Source organism: Falco rusticolus, chromosome 7 (genome assembly GCF_015220075.1).
Source record: "Falco rusticolus isolate bFalRus1 chromosome 7, bFalRus1.pri, whole genome shotgun sequence".
NCBI classification, from domain to species: domain Eukaryota; kingdom Metazoa; phylum Chordata; class Aves; order Falconiformes; family Falconidae; genus Falco; species Falco rusticolus.
The window spans coordinates 59,146,392-59,171,850 of record NC_051193.1 but is presented as its reverse complement, the minus strand read 5'-3'; the positions used below and the strand labels follow the sequence as shown (position 1 = coordinate 59,171,850).

The 25,459-nt window shown below is 38.1% G+C and overlaps 1 protein-coding gene across 5 annotated transcripts in view; it reads left to right on the top strand.

The window, feature by feature from the left end:
• Positions 1-25,459, top strand: part of PRKD1 (protein kinase D1) — a 143,500-nt gene that overhangs the window by 101,330 nt on the left and 16,711 nt on the right. For 3 of the 5 annotated variants that reach the window (XM_037395005.1, XM_037395004.1, XM_037395008.1), the window contains 11 exons: positions 7,530-7,740; positions 9,397-9,474; positions 12,871-13,102; positions 15,539-15,662; positions 16,454-16,531; positions 17,475-17,754; positions 19,957-20,009; positions 21,372-21,444; positions 22,429-22,535; positions 22,962-23,123; positions 24,761-24,859. In XM_037395005.1, coding sequence (XP_037250902.1) covers positions 7,530-7,740; positions 9,397-9,474; positions 12,871-13,102; positions 15,539-15,662; positions 16,454-16,531; positions 17,475-17,754; positions 19,957-20,009; positions 21,372-21,444; positions 22,429-22,535; positions 22,962-23,123; positions 24,761-24,859 — 1,497 coding nt within the window. The remainder of the gene's footprint in view (positions 1-7,529; positions 7,741-9,396; positions 9,475-12,870; positions 13,103-15,538; positions 15,663-16,453; positions 16,532-17,474; positions 17,755-19,956; positions 20,010-21,371; positions 21,445-22,428; positions 22,536-22,961; positions 23,124-24,760; positions 24,860-25,459) is intronic. The other 2 variants (XM_037395007.1, XM_037395006.1) reach the window with 1 other exon arrangement.

Below are 25,459 nucleotides of genomic sequence, written 5' to 3'. Positions count from 1 at the left end.
ACTGAGAATCAAGAGCTCAGTGAATCTGACACTGAAAGTTAAATATTTAAATAGCAATTTCAGTTAATTCCACAATGGTTTAGGTATCTTTTTTTAGTTTTCTTGCTTTTGTACAATTATTTAAAATGCTAAAACATACTAAAGATAAAAAAAAATAATAAACCAAAACTATTTAAAATATAGTTCCCTTTTTTCTTAACATTGCATTTCTGTGACATCCAAAGATAACTGAACTCTGAGTTAAAAAACTAAGATACAGAAAGTAAATTTGATCGCCTACCTTACACACTGCTGTGCCATAAAATAATAGTAGCCCCTGTACTAGCTGCCATGCACTAAATACTGTAGGGCTGAATTTCCTGTGACTAACTCAAACTACATTAGAGCTTTTCTGACTTAATTTGCCCCAATATGATTGTTTCAGAAGTTCATTACAGCTAGATGAGATCTAAAAGATGATCAAGCCAATTTAAAATATGTATATTTAAGAAAACATTAAATACTGCATCAATTGTGCACCTAATATTTTTCAAATATCTAAGAAGACAAGTAGAAGAAAAAAGGCAAACAGCTTAAGATGTACATGTTCTGAAATGTCATATGTGACACGTCTGCTGACTTTTTGAATGCAACTTGTTTGGGATCACTCAGAGAGGTTTCATTGGTATTTGGTTCTTCAACTTGGAATTGGAGAGAGGTTCAGGTTGTTCTTGTGCTCAGGTAATTGCCACTTGTTCTTAAATCCCCTATTGTCTTTAGGGATGACATACAGTAATAATAGCTGTCAGCTTGTGATCCTTCATATAAGTCACTGTGGCTTAAACTGAGGATTTGTAGATGCTCTGTGACTGTGACAGTAGGAATCTTTTTTTAGTAGTGTACGGTATGCCTAAGCAAACATACACTCTAGAGCTGAGTTCTTGTAGTTTCTAAGTACTAACATAAGAGTTTGCACCTATTGAAAATACAAGAAAGTGGCAAACCCTGCAGCGCACATTTCACGTTTTTATAGTATCTCTGAAACAACATTCATGTTAATGCTGGGTCTTGTGAAATGGTACAAGATCCCAAAGTGCAATTTGTATTTTGAGGAACAGAGGCAATCAGCACAACCTTTTATCTCCACTTATTTGGCCTTAAGACGTTCAGTGGTGCTTTCCCTTCTAATATATAAACTTGTTTTCCTGCACTGATAACATCCTACTGCCCCCAAATTTCCTCTCTTTAGACAAGCCAGGCCAGGCTGGTTTGTCTGGACCTCTTCTGTCCAAAGGCAAAACTTGTTCCAAACCAGTGGCTGTGGTTAAGCCCAAAGACCTGCTGGTTTTCCCCGATTCAGTAAGGATGATCGGGAGGCAGTGTCATGTGGGACACATTTGCACAGACAGGGGGGAAGGCAATATTTGTATGTGATAGGGTGAACCAGAATTGTGCAGATTCTCTGAAAGCCTTTGTCTTTGAATCATGGTATGTGCCATTTTCCTCCCCCTGTTTTACTAGTTCTGTGCAGTTGGCACAACTAAGCTGCTGAGCCTGGCTTATGATGTGGGCATTCTAGTAGTGCAAGAGACTTACATGAAAATTATTACTTAAAATTATTATACTTAAAATTATGAAGCACATAATAGAAGGTCAGACTAAAACTAGTATTTTTGAAGGAACTTTCGTTGGTAAAATGCAGGAAAAAAGGCTGTGTGCTATATAAACCCTACTATGCCTGCTGGCACTAGCAATCCTTTGTCAACAAAGGGCTTTTGTTTTGGGAAATCCCCAACTCTGAGAAGTCAGCATAGTCACACAATGAGTGCTGAAACCCAGTAATCTTCTCTTGTTACTTTACAAAATGTGGCAGGTTACAGATAGAGCATGCAAACCTCTGTTTGCTGGTGTCTGAGTGGAGGAACAGGGTACATACTAATTTCCATCTGTGGATAGTTTGATATTAATAGCTTGTACTGAAGTCAGTTCTTTGATGTGTATACACATGTGACACTGAAGTGTTTTTCAGACCATAGGTATCAACTATGGTGCTTGTAGGATTAAATCATACACTTGACTTAAAGAGTGCAAGGAGCATCAAAAGACAACACAGTTGATTGCAGTCTAAGTGTAGTATTTCAGTATATTTAACTGAAGATTTTTTCCCCCTGAATTCACGCAATTATAGTCACATAGTTTAATTTGTAAAAGAAAGTCAACATTAGCATTGCATTAAAGACATGGTAGCTCCTGTGGTTACATAGATATGTAGCACCTCGTTTGACAGTAGCTTCCTATGAAGAAATTGTGTATGAACATATTAAGGTTTTATCCTTTGCCTTCGGTATAGGAAGGAAATGCATGGTTCAACAAGTATGCTTCAGTGCTGAAAACGAACCTTCACACAGACAGCTATTGCTGTTCGCTTTTTAGAAATACACATCGCTTTTCTCAGTTATCCAAGTAAATATAAAAAACTAGCTCGTGACAGTTTGTTTCTTTTGTTAGTGCAAACATTTCAAAATTGTAGGAATACCTGTGCTGGGTTTGATTTAATATCTCGGTGTAAAGTACAGGAATAATGTCACAACACTTTTTAGATACTGACCTTGAAAAAGCTAGCACTTTTGTGAACTGTTTTGGAAAATTATATATTTAGGAGAGTATAGGATGTGTAGCCTGTTCTCTTCGGAGGGAAGGTTGCTGATTTGGACATGTTTCCGCAAGCATAATTAAAGAAAGATGATCAAAGTCAAAACTGAAGTATTTTCTGACTCTTTTAGAATATGAAGCTCTTCAGTAAAGTTCTGTCAGAATCCTTGGGACATTTTTAGTGAGACTGTTGAAAACTTTTAAGTCAGGCAAATAGCAGTCTGTTTTGTGGTTTAGGCTAGCCTGTGCAGCTGAATTGCTGGTCCCTGTCTTTGTTCCCAAAAGGCCAACTCTGCGTCCAGGTGGTCAGCTTGTATTGCTTCCCATTAATCCCTTCTGCATCTCCCTGAAGTTTCTTTGATTCTGTGCCTGGGAGGGACAGACATGGTGCTAGAAGGCAGTCAGACTCACCCAGGTATTAAGAACAGCTGAACCCATTGGCAGGGAATCAGTATTTATTTCAGTTTCTTAATTGTATTTTGTAATGGATTTGGACAAGGTAAAAAATACAGGAAAAATCTGCTGAGGTATTTTTACCTTTGGGGTAGCAGTTACATGGAGGACTGGCTCTTTCTGCAATGACAAGGTTCTATGCAATGACTTTGTGCTTCCAGCTACTGTAGGCAAGTTGTTGTGCCCCTGAATAGCTTTTAACAAAGCTCACCAGATAAACCATGAGTAGCTTCAGTATATTCCAAAAATTTGAGGAAGTTGAAGAAGGCTGTATGACTCTTATTAGCCTTGCCTATTAATTTTAATAGGGCTTCAGCTAATGAGTCATGCAGAATGCCCTACGTTGGGAAGAAGCTTGGCATCTCTCCCTTCTTGGAATTAAAAAAACAAACCACAAAACAACTTTTGTCAAAATAATAGAGTAAACAAACACTGGATTCTATTAGATATTCTCATAGTTTAAGGCATAACTGAACTGAAGTCTGGCTGTGATCAGTGTCACTGGCTCGGTTGGGTGTCTGTACAGTTAAATACCTGCACATGTTTCTTTCTGTTTGTTGTCACTCAGAAAATCATATTCTGAGCTGTTAAATATGATTACCTCACTGGGATGATTGTTCTAAAGGGCTGTTTAGTGTTTGGAGCTGCACAGGCTGTTTCCATGGTGTAATCCAGCTAAGCAATCATTTCCTGGGAAGGTTCCAGATTTGCTGAGTCAGTAGTCTGGCTGATGACCAGGAAAAACTAATTTATCTTTCTAACAAACCAGGCACACCAGCCAAAGAAGAAGGTGCCTTGTGGAAGAGATTGCTTTTGCAGTGAAAATGGGATAGTTCCTGGTTTCCTTTTTTTCAGGGGCTTTATAAATTGTAGCATCTGTCTGGTGCTGGGAGTGCAGGAGGTTAGAGTTGAGGGATATTGACAGAAGCTTGGGAAGATATGGGAGGAGGAGCTCATCGTTGACAAGAGGGAGAAGGTATTCCTCCTCCTAATCAATCAGCCATCAGAGGGGTGTGCAGTGATGCTCTGGTTGCTGCTGCTGTGAGTTCTCTGTCACCATCTTCCCTTCCCTTGCTACCCCTGAGCAGGAGCCAAGGGTCACTTTGCTTCTGGCTGGAAGAGGGAAGGAGTACCAGTCAGTCACATCTGGCCTCAGCATGCGGGAAAGAGACCAGATCCATGACTGCTGTCGTCTTTTCTAGTATGGGACAAAGTGAAAGTTAGCTGTACCTCTCACTTGACTTGAAGACACTAAATTAGGAATTGCCAGTGCGTTACACGGTGTGCAACACTGCTGTTGCATAGCAGCCCAGTGCTTGCAGCATGGCAAAGAAAAGCTGAGCTACTTTTTCTGTAAATTGGACTGTAAATAGAAAAAGCTGACAAATATTGCCTGCAAATAATTTGTTACAGTGAGTTTAGGCCTATCTGTTTAGTCTCACTCGTTTTGAGGTGAAGGTGCTGAAGTAGTTGTGTTCATTTGTTACTGAGCTTGCTATGCAGTCTCAGTCTATTATTGTCAACAGAAATATAAACAGAAGTTTCAATATTAAAATCATGTTAAAAAATTGAAGTGGGGACCATTCTAGAGGATTGATATCCTGCAGTAGGTCTTCCAATGTTTTACCTTTTATTATCCATTACCTCTTGAACTGTAGAGAACACTTCTAAATTACTAGCATAAATGTAGGTAATCGCCTATTCTCTAACATTACTTGGCAGCCATGTGAAGTGAGAATCAAAGTAAATATTTAAAAAACTATAACTGTGCATTGACTGATACGAACTTTGAGAATATATATATATATGAAAAGATTAATAAACAGGACAAAAGGTTTATCAATGGTAACTCAGTATTTGATCAAAGCTGACGGTATGGTGAGTGACTGTTGCAGTTAATCTTTCAGAAAGGATTGACTCTATGTACAGCATCTAGAATTCACTCCTTGGCCAATCTGACATTTTCTCAGAACCATCCAGAAGCATATACTGGCACATTAAAACTGGAAAACTTGCCATCAGACTGAAAAAGCAAAGAATACAGCAAATAACTTGTCCCACACCTGAAATTTGATCAGACATTATCTAGGCAGCACATCTCAGAGGTCAGAGCCAGAGCTTCAGGGAAAGCCTGTCTCTCTCTGTTAATCATGTAAGTGCCTAAGATTAGTCTCAGTACGTTTCAGCAACACTACCGAAGTTTCTCAAAACTGCAAAGCATTTGCTGAGGAAGACAACTAAACCAGCTTTCTAAAATCCTTTGAACATGGGGTTAACTAGATGAAAGTAATTTGGACTTTTAAAAAAAGCTTTTAGCAGTATCCAGTTGCCAAAATAATTTTTGATTTGGCAATAGTTTGGAAAATGAAGACAAAGAATAACAATAGAGAGCAGGTTTAGTTTAGGTGATATTAGACAGGGTTGTAAGAGAGATCATAACGGTATGAGATACTTGGATCACTTGTAAGTGAAGAGTAAGATTCTCTACTGTAAGGGTGGTGAGACACTGGCACAGGTTGCCCAGAGAAGCTGTGGATGCCCCATCCTTGGCAGTGCTCAAGGCCAGGTTGGATGGGGCTGGGAGCAACCTGGTGTAGTGGAAGGTGTCCCTGCCCTGACTAATGCCTTTTGAGTAGTGATTAGAATTAAGGCAAACTGTTAAATAATTTTTTTTTTCCCAAAAGAAAATACTTATATTAAAATGTGGTACGTCACACGCATAACTGTTCTTGTTGTGAGCACTGAAGAGAAAATTCAGAGCTCGGTGCCAGACCATAGCATAGGGTGGAGGGTGTAACTTGTAAGGCACTGTACTAGGGCTGATGTAGCGTCAGTCAGGGCCAGAACTGTCCCTATTCTACACACCAGACTGAGAGGACCACATCTCTATTTCTGGCTCCTCTTGTGAGCATTGTCCTGTCTGTGAGTACTGAGGGCTGCCACTTGCAGGTGGTTTGCGCAAGCTGAGCCGTGCAGTTCATGCTGTGCATGTGGGCTCCTTCTTCCTTCCCGCTGGGCTTCTGCCCTCCCTTTCAAAGTCCTGTGTTGACTTCATAAGACCTAATGCAGTCTGCCTTGGAAATACTAGGCAGACAGTATTGCTAACTACAAATATTAAATACATTTCATTGTAAACTGATGCTAGTTTGGGTTTTTTTCATAAGCAGCAGTGGATAAGCACGTGATGTGGGCATTGTCAGTTAACAGGACAGCTCTGTGTTCAGCTAATCCCTTGCACGTGCTTCTTTGGAAGGACAGTTCTACCATACAACCAAAAGAATTGATCTTCACAGTAAGAAACCTAGCTTATCTTTAGAAGGAAGACACTTTTTTTCTCCATGGCAAATACACTGTGAAGGCAAAGCCAGGAATTCCTTAGGTGGTTCTGCCATCAAAATGACTTTCCTCTTTACTCCAAGATGCTCAGACAGAAGCATACAGAACTGTATTTTGGTGACCAGGAAATAATAATCAGTCAGACTTCTCAGGAGAAACATTATTAGTTTGAAAGAAACCTGGTTTTTGAGTTAGGCCAGTCTGAAGCTTTAGCTACCACAACTTTTTGAACAGTGCAGGCTTGCTGGGAATGACTCATTTTCTAGCCTTCAGTTATCAGATTATTTGCAGGTGATGGTACGAAGATGCTGAGTTTTAAATGATCAAGCTGCATCTTGTCACCTTCTTTTTTTCTCCTTTCCATGTTAACTGTGGGTGTAGTTTGGTTGTTTCTCAAGGGCATTTCTTAGGAGAAGGCAGTTTTCTGGGTCAGTCGTTTTCTGGGATAATTCATTCAGATATAAATATGGTAACTTAGTAGAGAAAATAATTTAACTCATTTCTTTCAGGAATCCTTTTGATTCCATATGTTAGACTGTATTTCACTTCATACATATTTATATATATGCATTTATTTCTTACCTATAGTGATCTATTGTGCATAATCTAAATGTGGTAAGGTTAGTGATAGCAAAAATGATAAATAAAGCAGATGGAAAACACTGATCTGTTTTCTATCAAAAACCTGCATGCACATAGAATAAGGAAATAATTTTCTTAATGTTTCTACAAAAAATAGAACCTCTCAAAGTTACCTTTGATATAAAACAGAAAATAAGACAGGTAAAAATAGCTTGTATTTTTGCTTTTCAGAGACATTTTTACTGAGTATTTTGATTAAGAAATATGTTTTTTTTTAATGAACAACTGTTTCAGTCACAATGTGGAAATATGACAGTAGTGTTGGCAAAAATATTGTTTGATACCTTTCAAATTTCTGAAAAGCAGTCTGAGGGCTATGTTGCATGTTCTATTAGTGCTTTAAAGCTCATTTTACAACATGCGACTTACTGTTCTTGAGTGGAATGAATACGTGAATACGATATTCTTTTAAAAGTGAATAAATACATCATGGGTTATTTCGAATGTTCTTTTTATATATTTCGTAGCAAAAGACACCATCGGAATCGTTCACTGGGCGAGAGAAGAGATCAAATTCACAGTCCTACATTGGACGACCTATTCAGCTAGACAAGATCTTACTGTCCAAGGTTAAAGTGCCTCACACTTTTGTCATCCACTCTTACACACGGCCAACAGTTTGCCAGTACTGTAAGAAGCTTCTCAAAGGGCTTTTTAGACAGGGTTTGCAGTGCAAAGGTAAGTAAACGCCCTTTAGGAACGTAAAAGCTAAGCATAATAATATTATTAAATTTGCATTTGAGTAGTTACTACGTAGTCTTACTCATGATTTCCTCACTAAACTGTCTGGGTGTAGCTACATGTACAATTATGTTGGATTAAGCTGGAGTCAAAATTACAGTAATTGCTGTTCTGCAGGAGCTGGCTGCATGGCTGTTCATTCTTACCCTGTGGTATATCTGCAGTAGCTCACATCTTTTTCATTCAGGTGTAAATTACCTTGTATTTGGCACTAGGTAAGTGTGTGCTCACAGAGTTAACACAAAGGACTGCATTCTTATTTTCATTGTTTTCAATCTATAGTCTTGTGCTTGAATTGAAGCACGTGCCTAAGTCCTAGCAGTTCAGGGGTTTGGGGGAGCTGGAAGTAAAATAAGATGAGCTTATATGAGAATTTAAAACCACAATCTTTCAGTGTGACTAATGTGCTCTCAAGTGTCGTGGTGTTGTGCCTTAGTAGGTGCTGAAGTGAATCAAGCCCCTTGGATTGTCGCCTAGATTGCTGGTTCACCTTAGCCAACTAGAGTGCCTGTAAATACAAAGCATTCTGCATGCTATGGTGTTAGATAATGTTGGCTAGCATCCAAAGTCCTTAAACTCACCTTCCTTCTATTACAGTAAACAGTAACTGTCATGGAATTAATCAGTATACTTTGTGTTGCTTCTTTGAACTAACACCCTGCAAAATTTTTGAGTTGCATTCATTTAATTTAAGATGTGATTCTGATGTGATTTAACTAAAGCAAAATCTCTGTGAAGGCATTGCCTCTTTCAGTTCATTCTGAATCCCAGTGACATAAGCAAATATTAACCTGAGTTTTTTAAAAAATATTTACCTACAGTTTGGCACTGCTGTACCTCAGTTGGTTTTTGGATCAATCTGAAGCTAAATAATTACAGTGACACAGACAACCTTAGTATATTTCTTCCTGCCTGCCTCTTTGCTTTTCCAGGTGTGTTAATAAGTTACAGCTCTTAGTTTAAGTCAAATGTGTTCCTAAGCCAAAAGAAAACAGTTAAGATGACATCTGATACAGTGCTACTTACACATGAAAAAAGTAAAGGTATATAAAAACATCTGGAAAATAAGGAAGGTATTGAAGGAACCCTCTGCTGAAAGCTGTCTAGAAGTCACTTTGAGATGTAAAGAACAAACACTTTCTTACTTACAGTGGTTGGCTAGGGTTCTGCTGTTTCAATTTTCAGTCATCAGTGTTTGATATCTAGTCAATCTCTTAAACTGCAGTGTTTATACTGCAGCCTGATCGGCTTCTTTCACTGGAAGAGTAGCTCTGGCTTTGCAGCCAAGCACTCAGGTCTCTCCATCACTCCCCTGGATGAGTTGAGCACACACTTTGGCTGCAGCTAGTGCCTTCACCCAGCTGTGTAATGCTTTCCTTTCCCCTCAGGGAAACACGCTTGTAGCATCTTGGTCCTGTCCTGACCACTGGCAGCTGGCACGCAGCCAGGCTAACGAATGCTCTCTGGACACGTTAGCTTTGTATTAGTGACATGTTAGGGCTTGACATTTGTAGGCTGGATAGCAGGAAAAAAAGATAATTGTGTCCCTGAAAAAGAGAAATAATTTTACTGTCCCCCTTTTTTTCTTAACAGACTGTAGGTTCAACTGTCACAAACGCTGTGCTCCTAAAGTGCCAAATAACTGCCTGGGGGAAGTTGCCATTAATGGAGGTAAGTTGCCTTAACAATTGTTTCTGTCATTGTTTGAACCATCAGTTAAATAAAAGAGAAATGGAAAACTGAGACGTGCACAAAGACATGTTTTTCCATTGCTCGGGAGCAGCCTTTCCTCCACAATATTTCTGTTGCACATTGAAGATGAAGCGTGGAAGGAACCCTACAAGTTGCTCATACACCATCAGCTGGGAGTGTGTGTCTTCCACATAAGTGACACTGACAGACAAGCTCAGCTGTGCCACACAGGTGGTGGCAGCAGCAAAAGCCAGTTGATGGTGGCCTGGTGAATGCAGAATGCCATAGTAAAGCAAAAGGCCACACGCGTGAGAAGTTGGCGTTCACCTGTCAGGTACAAGCACAAAACTGCTTTTTCATCTGGGAGGGGAAAAAAGTGTTTCTTTTAGGATAATCTTCCTGGGAAGGAAAAGCATACCTGGGAGAACTGGGAGTGCCCTCCAGGAAAAAATTCCACCTCTTGCCGTTGGTGTAAAGCTCCTCATATCAGTTGCCAGAAATAAAGACTTGCATATCTGCCGATATTCCCACACGTGCTGTCGGTTCTGTGTCAAGTATAGGAATGTATGGGTAGGCTTGACAGACGGTACTGGAGAAAAAAAGGGTGGTTATAGATGAGTTGTTGATTGCCTTGAAAATGTCACTTTTCTATGTGATAAGGGAATAAGAAACGTGGTGAAGTGTTCAGTTTCTAATGCATATTACCATGTGAAGTTCTCAGCGTAAACCGCTTCTGAGGTTAATAAAGTATTGCTTTATTAAGTACTCTTTATCAAACTTTAAATCAATGATATCTTTTCTAATAATTTCCAAAATTAGCAACGTTAAATTTTTTCATAGTAGTGTGACTGTATTACTACAAAGTTTTTCATTTAATGGCATTTAGTGTAGGCAAAAGTATTTCAGGTGCTGAGTATCCAACTTGAAACGTGTTAAGGTGCAGGATTTTCTGGAAGGTTAATGTTGCGCTCCTACTGCATGTCCTCTCTGATGCACCTCAAACTGGACTCTTGGAGTCACTATTATTTTTATTTTTTATTTTTTTAATCTTTACATCATTTATGCCTCACTTAACCATTAACCATTCCATAAGATAACTTCCTTCATGGATGCAAAGAATGATGCTTATGGCAGTTTATGGCTTGATTCTCAAATCCAAGAGCTAAACATACACCATGATATGTTAATTCAGTTGATAACAGTATAGAGTTCTACCTGAAATTACAGTCAGAGAAAGTAACTACATCCACTTATAAATGATAATTTTTTTCCTGCATAGGTGCAGTTTTAGAAAGAAGTGCAGAACAGGGTTTGTCAAAAGTGCTAAGAGAAGACAAGAAGGCAAGCCTTGTTTCTGGACAGCTGGGCTAAAAGAACAAAATTTACATTTGTTTCTGAATTACCTCTTGAAGTTCCCTCTTCCCCCCTGAGGCAGCTGTATTTCACCCCTCCAACACACCTCTGTGCCCCCTCCCTGCCTTTGCCCCACAAGCAGCACACTGCTGGTGTTGGCTTCACTCCTACACACAAATCTGATGCTGGGCTGATGGGATGTGATGGTTTGGGGAAGAGCTGAGTGAGGTAAGCTTGTGCAAAGCCACTGGGGGTGAAAACACGTACTCCAAGTGTACTCCTTGAAGCTCTCCATCTTAAAATTTATAGAATTTGGCTTTTCCCCACCAAATAATATCCGTAGTATGGTATCCAAAGTGTCAAAAGTAGAGCTCTTAATTGTGTGTCCTAAATGACTGATATAGGATCCTTAGGATTATCAAAGGAAATCTCATTTATATTTTTACAGTAATTTGTTTCACAGTATTTTCAAACTTAATAAATGAAATACAGTATCTGTCACTTTGTCCATCTGCTGTGTGATACATCTTCCCCAAAATAGTAAGTGAAGGAAGAGCTGAAGCAATAGAATTCCGAGTATGGTCTCATTAATAAACACTTTATATACTAAATGTAGGAGGTTATTTTTAACTGATTGTGGGTTTATTAAAAATAGAGATTAAAAAATTGTTGTAGGAGTAGCAAAGAGAGAGCCTTGCACTGTAAAGTGTCATTCATGACTGGATGACTGTTTCTGCTACAGATGAAGTATAATGTGTCTCTTAATGACACATGGGTAACATATCCAAATATTTTAAGCCTACTGTACATGGAAACAAACCTTTCAGCTGTGCGCTTCCAACTTGAGTAAAATGCCATCAACTCCGAGATCTGTGTGCTTTTTATTTTGGAGCATTGTCTGCATTGACTGTCAAGGACCTTCCTCCACACAATTAGGCAAAAGTTTCTTGGCGAGAATATTTAGTGTCTTCCATGTGGTTTTAACCTTACTTCAAAGCTCTGAAACACTGCAATCATCCCATAAAAAATAGTGCTGTCTTTACTATCTGGCAAGACAGAAGATTTTGACATGTTACATCACAGCCTGTATAGCAGCAGGTTGAGTTTCAACAAAATGACTTTGTTTTGCTGGTTGGGGGTATTTTTTCAGTTTGGGGTTTTGTTTATTTAGTTTTGTAATGTAAATTCTTAGGTAAATAAGTCTAAATTTTTCTCTTCCTTTCTGTCTTCCAGATAAATCCATTCACAAGCAACAATAGAAAAAAAAAGTTATTTCCTACTTTCATCTTGCTTAGACATATCTAATCTGGAAACTGGAAAGTTTAACATAATTTAAATATTAACTGGAAAATACTATTAATACTGTGCTGTAGTCAAATAAGTAAATCCTAAGTCTTCATATTTTTGCTGTACTATCTCACACTGGGTTTTTTGATGCTTATATAATATTTCTTTCCTGAAGGCAGGGAGCGTTATTTCAATAGTATGGATTACTGTGCCATGTTGTGCAGCCTCCACAGAGAACACTGGTGAAAAGGAAGTAATCTTTTTTTCCCAAAAAATGTGGTTCACATTATAAGCAATTTTCTTGGGAGTTATTTCAATAGTTGATCAACATGTCATCATCATATTACAAAATTCCTAGTTTTGAAGTTACTGCTCTTCTAGCCTCAGTTTGCAGCTGTAACCTGCCAACAGCCATCAAGCCAGTATACAACATTCAAGCTGTATTGAAAATCTGCCAGAAGATCTCAGCAATAAAGCTCATGAGTATAGAATGTTTGATAGAAGTCCATGGATAAGAAATTCTGGTTTGACTTTGGCATTCTTTAATAGAAAGTTGTATTTTGGTTTGATACATTTCCAGTTTTCTGTAATGATTTACTAAATGACTAGCTACAACCCGTGCTTCACCAGTACACATAGACTAATGACTAACGTTAGAGTTCCAAAGAGAACCTGAGTTTTTCTGAAGCTCAAAATGTGTCAGGATGTTGTGATTGGAGTGTTGTATGTTTTCAGACAATAACGTTGGAAACGATATTCCAGATCTTCTTAGTCCTGGGGCTGAGTCTGATGTGGTCATGGAAGAAGGGAGTGACGACAATGACAGTGAAAGAAACAGCGGTTTTATAGATGACATGGAAGAATCTATAGCTCATGATTCTGAGATGTCAATGACAGGATGCTATAGTGACAATGGGGAAATGCAGGATGCTGATCCAGATCACGATGAGTCTAACAGGATGATCAGGTGAGCTGGGGCGAGTGTGCCTTCCATCTTCTTTTGGGTTTATTTGTAAGTGTCCTCCCTAGAGCTGAAGGGGGGAATCTACATGGACGCTATTCTCACTCATTGAGGGTGGACAGGGCTAGTCATATGTGGTGGTTCTGAAATTGCAATGAGATTGCTCCACTGAATATATGCATTAGGAATTTAAGAGAAGCTTAAAAATTATTGTCAAGTTGAAGTAGCAACTGAAAGTTGCACAAGTAATTGTCTTATGAAAATGATGTGAAACTATTTGCACATGAACAGTAAAGAACAATAACTTTTTTTTTTTTATTTTATTTTCCAAAGCATTTTTTTCCTCATAGTGCCGTACCTGGTCAAAATGAACAAAAACAAACAAACAAAAAAATTGAACAAAAATAAAGATACCTAAAAAAATGTGTAAGTGGCAGTGGTATAATCGGCTCTAGATGAATTATTTGCATTCTTAGATACCTTTAGAAAGAAGGAAAGTTTGGCAAACTTGAAGTAGTAGTTTGATGCAAGTTATAAAATAGATTAGAGGTTTGAAATGACTAATCAGGAAGAAAAATAGCAATTGAGTTGTGCAACATACCTCAGAAATGTCTGGAGAGAAGAAAATATTCAGTTATTGGAACTGTACAGAACAGTAGGGGAAAAAGTAGGGATTATTCATTGTCAGGAACCTAAAATTAATTAAGATTCTTTCAGCTGTAATTTCCCTGATGCAAAGGATCTGTACTTTGAAGAATTACAGAATAATTTTCTTTCACAGGTCCCGGTTTGACTTGCAGTTTCCTCTTTTATTTTGCTTACTAGGAGACTGTTTCAGTAACACCTTCCCCTTACATCTCTGTTAGTAACATGCACCTGTTGCACTAATAGAACGCAGTCAATCCACTTCAACAGTACAGTTTTACCTCCTGCAGCAGTGAACAGTTTTTCCTGCTGTCATATTCATCTGCATAGATGCTGTTTATAGACACCTTGTATCATTGGAATGTAAGCCTGTGCTTATATCACAAAATCAGTGTCATATAACATTTTGAATGTCCAAGTTGTATTAAATGGATAGCCTTGCAGGTTTCCAAAATATAAATATGCAATTATAACTAATAAAGCCACTGATAACCAAGGTATATGTGTTATACTTGAGTTGAGGGACATCTCTGTATTTCCTGTAATACCTTCCCCTGGTTATTTCTAAGGGTAGTCTCCATATCCATGGATTATTCTTAAGTGATCTATAAAAGGCAAATAAAAAAGTATTCCTCTTTCCAGTACAGAATAGAATAGTTAAATAGGAACTGCAACTCCTTTGATCATTTTTAGGCATAAGAGATGTTAAGTCTATGTTAGTCTTAATGAAAGTTCAAGACAGGAACGCTTTTTGCATTTTGATTGGAAACTGACAATTTGCAAGATGTTTCTTATTTCCAGGATGCATTACAGTGAAGCAGGGCCATCTGCAGACATCCACAGTCACAACAACTGTGGAAACTTAAGATAATATTCTTCTCTTGGGCAGTTTCTGCCCTTTTTTTGTTGGAGTTGTTGCACCAATGGCTTTGCCAGCACAGCAGAACACATGAGCTGTCTGTGCTGTGTTTTCATGTACAGTGCTGCATCTGGCTTTACAGTTCTATCAGAAATAACTAAGCATTTAGCTTTGGGACTGGAGCAGATTATGAGTCCATATTCCATGAGACAGAATCTGCTTTAGGAATGGTTAATGCTAAGAGCAAGGAAAGCGGGAAGGTGAGCTTTGGTTAATTCTTACACCTCTCCAACTAGATATTCCAGATTTTATCTGATGGTGCTATCAGGGATGCTGTCAGGTTCCCATGCCTTCCCAGCTTACTGCGTGTCAGCTGAGTCATGGAAAGTTTCAACGTGCGTACCCCAGCATGCGAGGCAATGGGACTTCACTCTAGGTCTTTGAGGGTAAAATGTGTTAGCTTAAACCTCTTTCTCCAAGAGGTTCCAGCAGATTCTCTGGTGTGCCCTGTCAGGGTGTGCACAGCTAGGCAGCTGACACATTTTCTACTCTGTAAACCATCATCACTCCATTTTGTGTTTAAACCCAAGAAAGATCATAGGGCAGCAATCTGATGGGCCATTACTTAGGTGATGAGAGATTCAAGATAAAGTGCTGTTGTGAATCATGCATAGCACAGGCCTGAGCTACGGCTCCCACACCCTAGCTGGGGCCCTAGTCAACTGCCCATCTTCTTTGCTCACCCTTAGGAATATTTCAGGGAGAGAGACGGGGGCAGAGAGAGCGTGCACGCATGTGTGCGTAATGATGATAAATGCAAACATAGATATCAGGTAGATATAGATATATGTAGAGAGATATATTCTGACTTAAAAAGATTTTTTTTCTGTGTCCAAAGTTATCTTCTTTTTAAAAGCCTGTATTGATTTCTTCTTAAGCCCTTCAACCAGCAACAATATTCCATTAATGAGAGTGGTACAGTCTGTGAAGCACACAAAAAGGAGAAGTAGCACAGTAATGAAGGAGGGTTGGATGGTTCACTATACAAGCAAGGACTCACTGGTAAGAAATGTTAAGAACTGTCTTACTGTACATACTATATGGTAGTACAGAATCAAGTCCTAAGAATAATTCAGTAATTTACAGTCACTCATGTAAGGCATTTTTTGTAATATTTGTGATGCCTAAAGTCCTGACTTATGTCACAACTGAGAACTGCACTGCTTGTGAAAAACAGGACACAGTTAAAACACACAGAAAATATCTGTATATGTCAGTGACATCATCATAAGCAGCCAAATGTAAAGACATTCTGAAGGAAGTAAAAAATAATACCTTAGGGATTCTGGAAAGTAGCTTTAACTTCCAGCTGCAGTCTTCTAGATGTATTACTGCTAGGTTAATAGAGATTTTTGTAAAAGAGATTTAGCGCAGAAAAAAGTTACTTCCATTCTGACCTGCTAAAACAGGAATAAAGACTTCAGTATGTGGCCTTCTGAAGTGAGCTGGGGTGTTGTAACTGGTACAAAGTGAGGTTTAATTATTTTAGCAGCGTACCTGTAGCAAATTGGGCTGAATGTAATGCAGACATTGGAGTGACATTTTAAATTTTTAAAACTCAGACAGTTTGAACAGAGCTGGGTTCTTACTGAAACAACAGAGGGTGGCCCTGTAAATCCTAAACTCTTAAGTCCTCATAAAAGCCTTGTTATAGCAAATTAATCTTTATCATTCACAATTCCTCTCTTCAAACTTAAGTGAAACATTTCGGAAGTGATGCTTTTGAGAAATGAACATTTCGTTGATTTACTTGGAAAAAGCTAGAAAGAATTTTCCCTTGTTTTTCATTGCAGAGGAAACGGCACTACTGGAGACTGGACAGCAAATGCATTACACTTTTCCAAAATGATACTGGAAGTAAATATTACAAAGTAAGGAATACTTTTCAATCTCTTTTTGTACCATCAGAATATGACTAAATTGCTGGATTAATAGATACTTACTAAAAGTACACTACTAGTATAAATTTGATCTATGTTTGTTTTCATTATAAGCTGTCTGTGTATTTTGCCTTTCACAAACTACTCTCAGATCAGAAAGGACCTGTAAAATGCATGTTGTGGAAGTGGAAAGGTTTTTTTACAAGGCCAGTTCAGTACTGGTAACAAATTCTGCCAAGAAACTCATCTGACTTTCTGCCATTCATAAGACAATTCTTTCCAAACAATTGTGTAGAATATGTATAATTTTGATTCTGTCCCTTGGACATTATGCTGTGGTCTTGATTGTAAAAGATTGTTTTAATGCTCTTATCCTTTTAGCTGAGGCAGTTAAACTCCTTGGCCATTACTGCAGTAAGTTTTAATAATGGAAAGTATTTTTTTCATATGACCTCATCTCAGGGAAATATGTCAGTGAAACATACTCTCAGTGTTGTTCAGGGTGAAACAATCAAGTTTATGCCTGTGTGAAAGGTGGATTTGAAATCTTAATTTTGAATAGGTTTATTCTGCAAATAATTTATTGCAAATCAATTTTATTCAATAAAGAGCCAATAGGGTTTAATTCTGTAGTGGAGTTCTGTTGATATATGGATGGCCCTGCTCTTTTCTGATGGAACCTCACTGCTCTCTTTGATAAGTTTAATTAAATAATTAAAGTTCTACATGGCCTTGGAAAGAAAGATTAAGTATTTTACTATCAACAGCCCTCTGTATCATGGAGTTTCAGGTTACAAGAGCCTTTTTGTTTGCGCGAGAAGCATGTGGTTAAAAGCAACAGCTAATGTCATAGATTAGTTAAATAAAGTTCATACTTTAGTTTTACATGTTGATGATATTTTATGTAGAAAGTAAACAATTTTTTTCATTTTAGGAAATCCCATTGTCTGAAATCTTATCTCTGGAACCTGCAAAAACTTTCACTTTGCTGCCTCAAGGAGCCAATCCTCATTGTTTTGAAATAAGCACAGCAAATATAGTCTATTATGTTGGAGAAAACATAGAAAACCTCTCAAGTGTTCCACTGAATAACAGTGTTATCAGCAGTGGTATTGGCATTGATGTGGCACGAATGTGGGAAATGGCAATACAGCATGCCCTGATGCCCGTCATCCCTAAAGGGGCATCAAGTGGGTCAGGACCCAGCCTGCACAGTAAGTTTATTCATTTCCTCCATTTCAGATAAGTAGAGTCATATCAGAAATGACATTGCTTAATATTCTGCACACACTGAATGGAAGTATTGCACAGCTAGTAAAGGCTATTCTGTCATGCTGTCATAGCTTATCACCTGTCTGCCTATTATTTTAAGCACCACAGTTTCTCATCCATGTGTTTCCAGTTTATACTAGGACATCTGGATTAATATATAAGATGCAGATTTGTTACCGAGCAAACAGTTGTTACGTTAGTAAGACATCTCAATCCACATTTGTTTTGCTGATGTGAGTAATTGCCTCCTTGTGCAGAGGCTTGAAGTTTTCTGAGCTCCAGTTGGGAGCTGATTGTTCCCATCATGCCGTAATTTATGTTTCTAGCTGTCTGCAGAAGCAGATCTTCACTCTTTAGGTCACTGCAGCATAGATGATAGACACCCTTTCACCACATTTGGCTGTACAAGTGCCACAAATGTCCCATGCCGAGATGAAACGAGCTCAAATGTGACTAACAGCTGTTCTAGGCACAAGGCGTAGATATTACCCAGGACCAAAAGGACTGGATGTATCTTTGCTTCCAATTTACATACTTCTGGGTAATTCTGTCGCAAAGATGACAGCTTGTGTAAATGAAAAGTGAAACTTGTTTAAATCTAGCTCAGATACCGATAACAAAGTAGCAGAGAGCAAACAGTTCCCCACTACTAGGCATGTGCTGCTGTGGTTGCTCTGCTACTTGTCCTCAGCCTAGTCAACATAAAGCTGATTTGGATATGTCTACAAAATTTGGATTAGGCCTTTTGTTGCAGTATACACCCGTTTTAGCACTTGACATCTGGATGCTGTTAATGCAGTGTGAAAGGCTAATGAGACTGCAAGCCCTTCAGAAACCAAGTAATACAACAGGCAGTGGCATTACATCTCCAGGCACAACAGTTTACATATCAGATTAGATCAGCAATGTTCTTTGCTTTCTCGACTGGGTTCCTGCATAAAATAGTGTCAAATTCTGGATGTCATTTCAATCAGGCTAGTTGCCTAGTGCCCCTGGTTTGAGCCTAGCATAGCTAAATAAATCACCTAAAATGCTGGACTGGGAATGACAGCTGTCTTCTCTCCCTCTTGGGGAGGTGGAAAATTTTCTTTACAACTTTTTAGTTATCTTCAGGGGTTTTTTTTGGTGAAAATTAAGGTCGTCTGAGACTTTTAGAATAAATTCCTGTGGGAAATGAGAATGACAGCAACTTTCTGTCTTGTGCTGAAAGTGTAAGAATTGTCCATGTTTTTGTCTGTGCTTTTTTTCATGTAAAGACAAAGCAGTGCATACATTCGAAAATGAATTGGCAATGATAAAAAGCCTCTACTTAACTGAAACTTTCCATTCCCAAACCAGTCTATTCCTAAGGAAATGACAAGAAAATAAGCCATACAGGGCAGAAGTTAGTTGTGCTACTTACTGCAACTAGGAGAGGTGCTGGTGGGTAGTAGTGAGTGTCTTCAGTGTGCGATAGAGGCTTTATAGTAGAGGACAATGGTTCTGATGAGACTGAAATCCATACTACGAAAATGAAAAGTCAGCACAGGGTTCTGGGCAGAGGTAGGAGACAGAAGGCAACATCCTAAGCTCTGGATTTGTAGAGGTTAGATGTGATGTTTGTTGTATTAAAGCACAAGTGCAAGGTTTTGTTTCCATTATCTGTTTTAATAGTGTCTCTGCCCAGTTGAAATGTATGTTATTTTTAACGGTATGCAGACCAATGTGAATGCATATTTGCCTTCATCTGAATAGCATCAAATACATTGTAGGTGATGCTATAAATAAAAATACCTATTAAATCCACTAATAAAAAGTGTACTCTAGTTGCAGTTATGTTACTTGCATGAAGTGTAAAGCCCCAAAATAGAATTGAAGAAAACAGTAAGAAGCTTATAAATGGGAATTACAAGATTCTGCTATCAAAAATTAATAATTAAATGTATAATTCTATTCTTTTCCAGACATTGCAGAACTGTTGTTCCAGTCACATATTTGTGGGCTGATGTAATTTTATATTGGCTGGTAGATGAACCAGCTGACCTAATTGGTCCAATTTCTAGAGCTGTCAGTAGATATTGATGTAATGTAAATGTCATTTCCTATTACTACATGTTTGAACTGAAAGCACAGCAATCTAAAGTATATTTTACTTTCTTCCCCAGGGGATATATCCATCAGTATTTCTGTGTCAAACTGCCAAGTTCAAGAAAATGTGGTGAGTGTTCTCTGGATGTTGGGGCTAGACCTGCTATGGTTAAGCTTGCAAAGTCATTGATCTGTTTTGCAAAGAGGAATGTTAGATCATCAGCCATTTTTCGCTTACTCTGTAGAAATTAACAATCAGCTTTGCTAACTTTCGAGAAGAATCATCTTTGTGGCACCTTTTCTTGAGATGCAAGAATTACACATGGGTAATTTCACTTAACACAGAATTTAACTATGAATCATTGCAGAGTGGTATTTACTAAAAGGAAAAGTGAGCCATAGAAGTTATTAGATCATGGCATTTGTCAGCTGAACTTCGTAAAGCTAATCACAAGCTTTCATAAATATACAGTTTCTTGTCATCACTGAGAGATCAGATATTCTCTGTTGTACAAAGATGAAAAACTATCCAAAGGAAGAGTTACGTATGTTGTTACTTCCATACATAAAGAATTATCATTTCTTTTACACTAGGACTGTTAAGACACAGGACATGTGGTCAAGGTAAATAGTCACACTGCTGATTTTCTGTTTCATGGGCAGTGGAAATAAATAGGACTCCCTGCAGCCAAGTGAAGCTCTGGGGCAGCTCTGGTGTTTGCCAGAAAAAGATTGCCTGCTAGGGATGTGTCCATTTGTTTCCTAAGAAGAAGCAAGACAGCCTTTATTAGTAACTCCCTGGCATTCTTTTAGTCTTCATTGCATGTGTTGCTGGTTAAATATCAGGAAAGTGAAGCTGAGCTCTGAGATTTGAGGTTGAGTCTCCAAATGAATCTACTAACAGCTTGTGCTTTAGCCTGTGTTCAGGCAATAACAAACAGTGAGATGTGAGACTCCCTCTCTGGCACGGATGGAATATTTCACCCTTCTCAGTGGACCAACACAAAAAGCTGAAGCCCAGAACTGATGATACTCAGAAAACTTTCCATAAACTAAGAAACCACTTACATTTCCATGGCTGACATGAGCCATGTCAGTATTTTGAATTTGTAATTTCTTCTTTTTCATAAAACCCAGAGGTAATTCCTAGATCTGGGATCCTGGGAGATCTGGGTAGAATGGTGCTAACAAGACCTTCTTTATTTCCGTATGTACTTTTGTCTTCAGAGTTCACAAAGTTCAAGTATAATGCTGCATGCTGTGGGCTACTTGCCTGGAAGGTGGCAGCGGCTGAAAACTACTGAAGGTTCAGCAGCTTTTACAGCCCATTAGTGTGGCTTTTAAGAAAACCTGCATGAACGTTTTTGGTAGATAATATATTTTGAAATGTACTATACTAAATGTATGCTACTTCCCACTAGAAAAATCAAACTAAATACAAATTTTGTTTCCATATCTCAGGGCTTAATATTTGTTATGTCTTCATAAACAGGACATTAGCACCGTATACCAGATCTTCCCAGATGAGGTGTTGGGATCAGGACAGTTTGGAATTGTTTATGGAGGTAAGGCTTTGGTGTGTTGTACAATTATACTTAAGATCTTAAAATAGAAAATTTCTTGAATGGTGGAAGTATTTGGATTCTGAAATGTTTTGTTTCAGAAACTAGCTGCTCATTGTTTTATATAAGCAGTACTCATTGAACAATGAAACTTTTTTGTTGACAAAGTCTTTTTGTAATTTGATGTTTTCTACCCCATAGTGGGTCAGTGTGTATTAATAACTTCATATTCTCTAATAAATTCCAGTAAAGAAAACCCTGAAGTGCAGAAAACTGTTCTTTTAGAGAATTATAATGGAAAAAACATTTTTTTTCCAAAAATCTTTCTGCTTTTTTTTTTTTTTGGCATGTTTTTGTGAGATTTCTTTGCTTTATTTTTACGTAGTTAGAATTGTTTCTCTTTTTCATTTTCTTATCCATCTTTCCTCTCTTTTTCCTCCTTTGTCTGAGCAGTTTTTTGGGGTGTATTGAGGTACAGCTGTTGTTTGAGATCGTGTGAAGTGAGACCTAACAACAAATTTCTCACTGAAAAAAATCTGTGGCCCTCTGATAAACCTGGGACATGCACTTACCTGCCTAAAGGCAATCACTTCTTTTATTATTTACTAGTCTGGAGCTACTACCAAATAAGCCTGCAATCTGCCAGCTGCAGAGAATGCAGCTTAAGTATATGAACATATATATAGTATATGAGCATATATGTAGCTGTCTGAGGAAGTTAACCTTGCATGTATATTGTTGAAATGCAGAGCTGACTTTCTCGTATGCATATGTTTCTTACGTGTTTAAACAGCTTTGTCAGGTGATGAAGAAAAGTTCTCTTGTCAAAGGGTAGAAAGAAGGGAAATGAGAGTAAATTCTTAGTGATTGAATTTGCTGCAAAAGTGCTCTGAGGATTACTTGGTTGTGGCCACTTGTACAACCCAGTGAAAGTGGAACACTTTTAATCATATTAATTCATAGAGGCCTTTTCTTTTTTTAATGCAGGAAAGCATCGCAAAACAGGAAGAGACGTTGCCATTAAAATAATTGACAAACTAAGGTTTCCAACTAAACAGGAAAGTCAACTTCGTAATGAAGTTGCGATTTTACAGGTATTTTTCTGTTCTTTTTTACTGTATTAACTTCATTTGTGCATTCTATAAATACCAGATAATATAATTATTTTAATTGTTAATCACTAGTATTTTTGCAAAAACAGCGGTATTTTCACTGCTTAACCTGTATAAACAGCCAAGACCAAATGTATTGGCAGTGTCATGCTAGGAATTACAATTTCTGCAGTTTTAAACACCAGACACAATAAGGGAAATGTATGTTTGTTACACTAGTTGGAAATTAATTAATTCTCCTGTACTGTCCCTAGGCATTTCATGCCTATTGCCTACAGGTTAGGCACACACTTTAAATTACGAAATACTGAAACACTGTCTGCTTTAGGGGGGTCTGAAGACTGTCTATGTAATGATAAAACCTAATGATCATGTTGGGAAAACTGGTGCTATATTTATCTTTAATAGAATCTTCATCATCCTGGGGTTGTAAATCTGGAGTGTATGTTTGAGACGCCAGAAAGAGTGTTTGTTGTTATGGAAAAACTCCATGGAGACATGCTGGAGATGATCTTATCAAGTGAAAAGGGCAGATTGCCAGAGAGAATAACAAAGTTTTTAATTACTCAGGTAAGAAATTAATTATAGACCCAGAAAGAGATTTGAGGTCAATTATTATCACTGTTTCTTATATTTTGCTTTTGGCATAATTTACCTTTTGATTTATGAAAGCCTGAATTGTAGTATCGGGGATGGTAAGACAGCTTTGTGTCCATTAAGAGGACCTAGAACTAGACACATGTAAAGCTGTCTGGCTGCTGGATGGAAGGGCCATCGAACTACAGTTTCTCATCTGTCACAGCACTCTCCAAACTAGTCGGCTGCAACAAAGTCTTTTACCATCTCATACCAACACACCCTTCATGTCAGTCCCTCCGCTGCCTTCTCCTCGTCTCTCCTCACCCAGGGCACACGCGTGCTCTCTCTCTCTCTCTCTCTCTCTCTTCTCTCTGCTTCTTCCTCCCCTCTCTTCCTCGGCTGCCCAACCTCTTCACAGAACAGCCACAGCTGCACCTTATCTAAATCGGCCAACCCACCACCCCTGAAGCCAGCCCACAGCTGTATGTTATCAATGATAATTAACCCAGCTTCATTCCTCTACACTCATATGCTTGAAAAATTAAGCAAAGAAAAGGATGCAGATCACTAACAACAAACTGTACAAGACCTAAGAAATTTGAGCCTCTTGAATGGCCCTGTGCCGAACCATTGCAGTTCGTACTGTGCACTTTTGTGTGTATTTCCCATGCTGAGATTGGATCTCAGAACTACTTGTGACTACATGAGTCTGGTTTCCTGTATGGCTTTCTGTTAACAGTGTGATCTGGGGATTTTTTTTTTTATTCTACCTGTTGCTATATTATCATACTGCTGCTTTGGCTGCCCATAATACTGGTTTAAATTTAGATACGCAATTGAGTAGTGAGCCACCTCAGAGTTAGAGCAGCCTGTGTTTCAGCGGTCAGGGAAAAGAAAGGAGCAAGAACAACAGTGGTATGGTGGGAGTTCATTATTTGGGGTAGAACGTAGGAGGTTCCTGGTTTTCAGACATTCATGGGCAAAACTGCCACCAGCCTGTCTGATTTCTTGCCTTCCCAGGTTAATTCAGCCTCCTCACCATTCCCTGCTCTAAAATAGTGGGAAATTCTGCCAGCCCCTGACCGGGCGCAAGGAATGGAGTTAAAGCCGCAGGAATAGGATGGATATCTGTTACACACTGTTGCCGTATTTTTTTGTGTGTAATGAAATAGAAATACATGCAACATTCCCTATGCTTTCTTTCCTCAAGAAAAAGCTTAATTTTAATCAGTACTATTTCTGTGAAATTTTTTGAGTGAATTTAGATGTGGAAGGTTATTTTGCAAATGTTTCTGCATCCAAATATATCACACCAAAAAAATGTAAACAAGTACCTAGAACCCAGTTTTTAAAAATGTTTAGAATATAAAGTCTTTGGGGAGGGAAAAATTATGTTCCATGCAGTGAAACATCAAGAAAACTTGAGGCACAGCAAATAATAGCTGAAATTTTTACTTTTTTTTTTTCCATTGTAGACATTCTTGTAAAAGGTACATTCTTGTTGTATTGTTTCTCCCTACACCAAGCCTTGCTTTTCTGATCACTGATATTGTCCAAACAATATAAAACAATCCAAAAAAAGGTATGGCATTTAAAACTGAATTTCTTTCTGATTTATTTCTTCACAGATCCTTGTTGCTTTAAGACATCTTCATTTCAAAAATATTGTTCATTGTGACCTCAAGCCAGAAAATGTGTTATTGGCATCAGCTGATCCTTTCCCACAGGCAAGTAGAAAATGCCCTCTCTTAAGATAAATTGTTCACATGAAAAATGTCAGCAGTGATTATTTTATGACCAAACAAAAAAGATTAGTGACCTGTCTGTATCTCCTTCAGAAACTACACAGAATTTTTAGATATGAAAAAAACCTGTTCACTTACTCAAAAAAATTTCCAAAGATGACATATTTGAAAATCCTTGTCTCTTGTCATTTGCCTGAAATAATTCAACTAGATTTTCAAGTGTGATGTAACTACTTCTGAGATTGTCTCTAATTTGCTCACCACTACAGGACAAGTTACTTTTCTGCTTGATTTGGTCCAGATAAGTGACAATTTGCAAGCAGTGACTGGAAAGACACTTATTTTTCTGAAAGTTAGGGTAGAGCTCATGAAGAATTTTTAGCTTTTTAGTTTTATGAATTTAAATACCAGCTAGATTACAGAACATTTAAACATACTTTCTGGTCATTGTTGTATTTCTCATTAAAAGGTATTTGTAAGTTCCTATTAGCTTTGATCTGCAGAGTTCATCTATAATCTCCTCCAACTGTCCATATTCAAAAGCAGCACTATTGATAATTTGTAAATAATATCAATAATTGG